This window comes from Colobus angolensis, unplaced genomic scaffold (genome assembly GCF_000951035.1).
Source record: "Colobus angolensis palliatus isolate OR3802 unplaced genomic scaffold, Cang.pa_1.0 Scaffold25, whole genome shotgun sequence".
Taxonomy (NCBI): Eukaryota; Metazoa; Chordata; class Mammalia; order Primates; family Cercopithecidae; genus Colobus; species Colobus angolensis.
Window position 1 is genome coordinate 3,258,256 of NW_012115710.1, and position 3,265 is coordinate 3,261,520.

Below are 3,265 nucleotides of genomic sequence, written 5' to 3' on the forward strand. Positions count from 1 at the left end.
AACTATTTCTAGTTATAACAGTGATTTTAATATATGCATTTAAATGTATATGTGTAATTAAATTAACAAAAGCACAAACTTAAAAATAAGTACTTATTGAATAATTCAGTAAATGCAACAATTTCAAGCTTTTCTTTTCCCCCTTTGGTGACAGAGTCTCGCTCTGTTGTCCAGGCGGGGGTGCCATGGTGCAATCATAGCCCACTGCAGCCAGGGTACTCCCGGGCTTAAGGGATCTTCCTGTCTCAGCCTCCCAAGTAGCTGGTTAAATTTTTTAAACAGGCATCTCAGAGGGCCCCTGCATGCCTTGGAGGATGCTGGGGACCAAGAGATGAATGAGACACACCTCTGCCCTTTCAGAACTCTCAGGTAAAGGGCAATGTGTGTTTCAATGAAAGTGTTACGAGGTGGAGGGAAAGCCCAGTGTGGGGGCAGTCAGGGAAGGCTCCCTAGAGGAGGTGTTGTCCACAGTAAGACCCAAAGAATAAGAAGGCATTTACCAAATAAAGAGATGACAGAGAGAAGGATGTTTCACATGAAGGGCCTAGCATGGGTCAAGGTTTTTGAGCAAAAGAGAAGAGAGTCACCTGCAAGAACTTCCCAGAATTCCCTTGAGCCCCGAGACTAAAGGGTGCTTATTCCCATTGGAGGCTATGAATGATCTGTGAGATGGCGCGGTTCACGTCTCCTTTCCCAGCATGAGAACAAGCCAGGCCATTTCATCCATTAGGCACTACAGGCAAAATGCTTGGGGCCCAGGGGCTTTCTAATGGCCTATGCTGAAGTTTGCAACCTGATCAACTAAAATATGTTATTGGTTCCACAGTGCTGCAAACAAAACAGCAAAATCGAAAAGAACAAACGTTGATCAACAAAACTAGCCAACTGGTCGACTCAACTCCACTTGACTTTTCTGGGGCTACATATAAATTACTTGTCACGTGGGTGCCTCAGTCTAGTCTAGAGATGGTGCAGCATGGGGCCTAAAAAAGAAAGATGCCTTCAAAAGCACTAAAAGAGACCTAAAGGTAGAGAAACAACGTCTGTATTGCCATCAGGGCATTTGTTCTGCCTCGAAGGCTGAGGTGGAAGGATCGCTTGAGCCCAGGAGCTCAAGGCTGTGGTGAGTTTTGTTTTTGGGTGTGTTTGTTTGGAGACAGAGTATCCCTCCATCACCCAGGCTGGAGTGCAGTGGCACAATCTTAGCTCGCTGCAGCCTCTGCCTCCTGGGTTCCAGCGATTCTCCTGCCTCAGCCTCCCTAGTAGCTGGGATTACAGGCACCCACCCCCACGCCTAGCTAATTTTTGTTTTTTTAGAGATGGGGTTTCACCATGTTGGCCAGGCTGGCCTCGAACTCCTGACCTCAGGTGATCCACTCACCTTGGCCTCCAAAGTGCTGGGATTATAGACGTGAGCCACCACACCCAGTCCTGAGTTTGGTTTTCTATTACCTGCAGTTACATGCATCCTCACTGAGATACTACTCCATAAATGTTGAATGAGTGTAAATGCATGAGCTGTGCTACAGCACAGAATGCTAGCAGGAAGTGCTGGCCTAGGAGCCTGAAGTTGTCAGCAGGGGTCAGACCACACAGGGCCTCAAAAGCCAGGCTGGAGCTTTGGGACTCTGTCCTAGAGGTGACAGGAAGCTAGGAAGTGTTATGAGCAGGGGACAGCCAGGGTCGCTGCTGGAAGTCAGAGAGACCTCTCTGGAGCCATGGAAGGATAGGCAGGAGGAGACAAACTGGAGACCAGGGAGGAAGTGAGGAGACGGTTCACATGGAAGAGGATGAGACCTGGGACAGGGCTGCGGGGACAGAGAGGAAGGAATGGGGAAGGGAGAGTCAGAGGGCAGGAAGATGGGGCCTGATGGGCTGTGGGAGGGAATTATGGGAGGTGGAAGGATGGGACCAGTGACTGGGTTGGTGGTGGGGCCATTTGAAAATGGCAACCAGGAAGGAGGAGAGCAGCTTTGGGGAAGATGCTGAGCTCAGGGTGGGAGACATGACAGTGAGGGTACCTAGGAGAAGAATGCCCTCAGAGGTGTTGCTTAGGTCCCAGCAGAGGCTCATGGGAAATGTAGTTCTGCATCCAGGGCATTGGCCAAGGACCTGCAGAGGCTCGTGGGAAATACCGTCTGAGGTCCAAGGGGGCCGCTCTCCAGGAATCTGGTGAATGTTAGGGGTGGCTTTCACTTTGGAGTGCCAGTGATTCACTTAAGGCCACACTGTGAGCCAGGGCTACTACACACTGCCTGGATGGAGGAAGTTCACCCCTTCCCCAAAGACATAGCTCAGTACCTGCCTCCCTGTGCATGGTGAGGCTGCCCATCGTGGAGGAGCACATGGGCTCCACCTCTGGCTGCATCCTGGGAAGGTGGGTGAGGGATGTCTCAGGAAGGTGGCAAGAGAAGCTCTGACTGGGCCACCCGCCCCAGCTACTTCTCCCCACCGCTGCCTCCTCTACCTCCTCTTTGAAGCCCAGGGGCAGAATTACAGAGGAACTGGAAGGCTGAGACCACGCGGAGATCTGGGTTCCCCTGACCTCAGGGACTCCCTGTGTGCCCCAGTCCCTTCTTTCCCATTTCCCTGTTTTCCCTCCTATCTCTGTCTGTCTCCTAGAGTCCCTTTCCCCACCCCTCTCTCTCCACCTCCCTTCCTCATTCTCTCCCCATCTCTCTGCCCCCCTGCTTCCTCCCCTCTGTCCCCACGTCTCCACCACTCTTTTGCTTGATTTCTCTGCCCTCCTCCTTCCTCCTCTCCTGGGCTCCATCTCTTCAGTCTCCTCCATCAGTTTCCCTGGCATCTCCCCAGGCCCCCGTCCCTCCTCGTCTTCATGGCTTTCTGCCTCTCCCTAACCCTGTCACCCTCTCTCTGTCTTCCCACCTCTCCCCAGTCCCCTTGCCCCATATCTCTCCTCTCCTAGCTGCCTCCACTGCCCCCTTGAGCCCCCCTCCCCTCTGTCATCCCCTTTCTGTTCCCACTTGCCCTCTGCTTATCCCTGCCCAAGCCAGGAACTGGTTAGAAACAGACGAGATTCCAACAGAAACTGGGTTCTCTAGGGGGGAGGGGATGGTGGGCAGTGGGCCTGGTTGCCATGGTGCCTCCAGAGGGGGAGGGGCGGGGGCCTGGACTCCTGGGTCTGAGGGAGGAGGGCCTGGGACCTGGACACCTACGTCTGAGGGAGGAGGGGCTGAGGCCTGGACTCCTGGGTCTGAGGGAGGAGGGGCTGAGGGCCTGGACTCCTGGGTCTGAGGGAGGAGGG

General features: G+C 53.5%; 2 protein-coding genes across 2 annotated transcripts in view; one reads left to right on the forward strand and one right to left on the reverse strand.

Moving 5' to 3' along the window:
• LOC105514733 (chromosome unknown open reading frame, human C19orf81) overlaps window positions 1–2,368 on the reverse strand; it is an 11,238-nt gene extending 8,870 nt beyond the window's left edge. Inside the window, exon 1 of the mRNA XM_011946302.1 lies at window positions 2,302–2,368. Coding sequence (XP_011801692.1) covers window positions 2,302–2,368 — 67 coding nt within the window. The remainder of the gene's footprint in view (window positions 1–2,301) is intronic.
• SYT3 (synaptotagmin III) overlaps window positions 1–3,265 on the forward strand; it is a 40,453-nt gene that overhangs the window by 7,773 nt on the left and 29,415 nt on the right. The window lies entirely within an intron of this gene.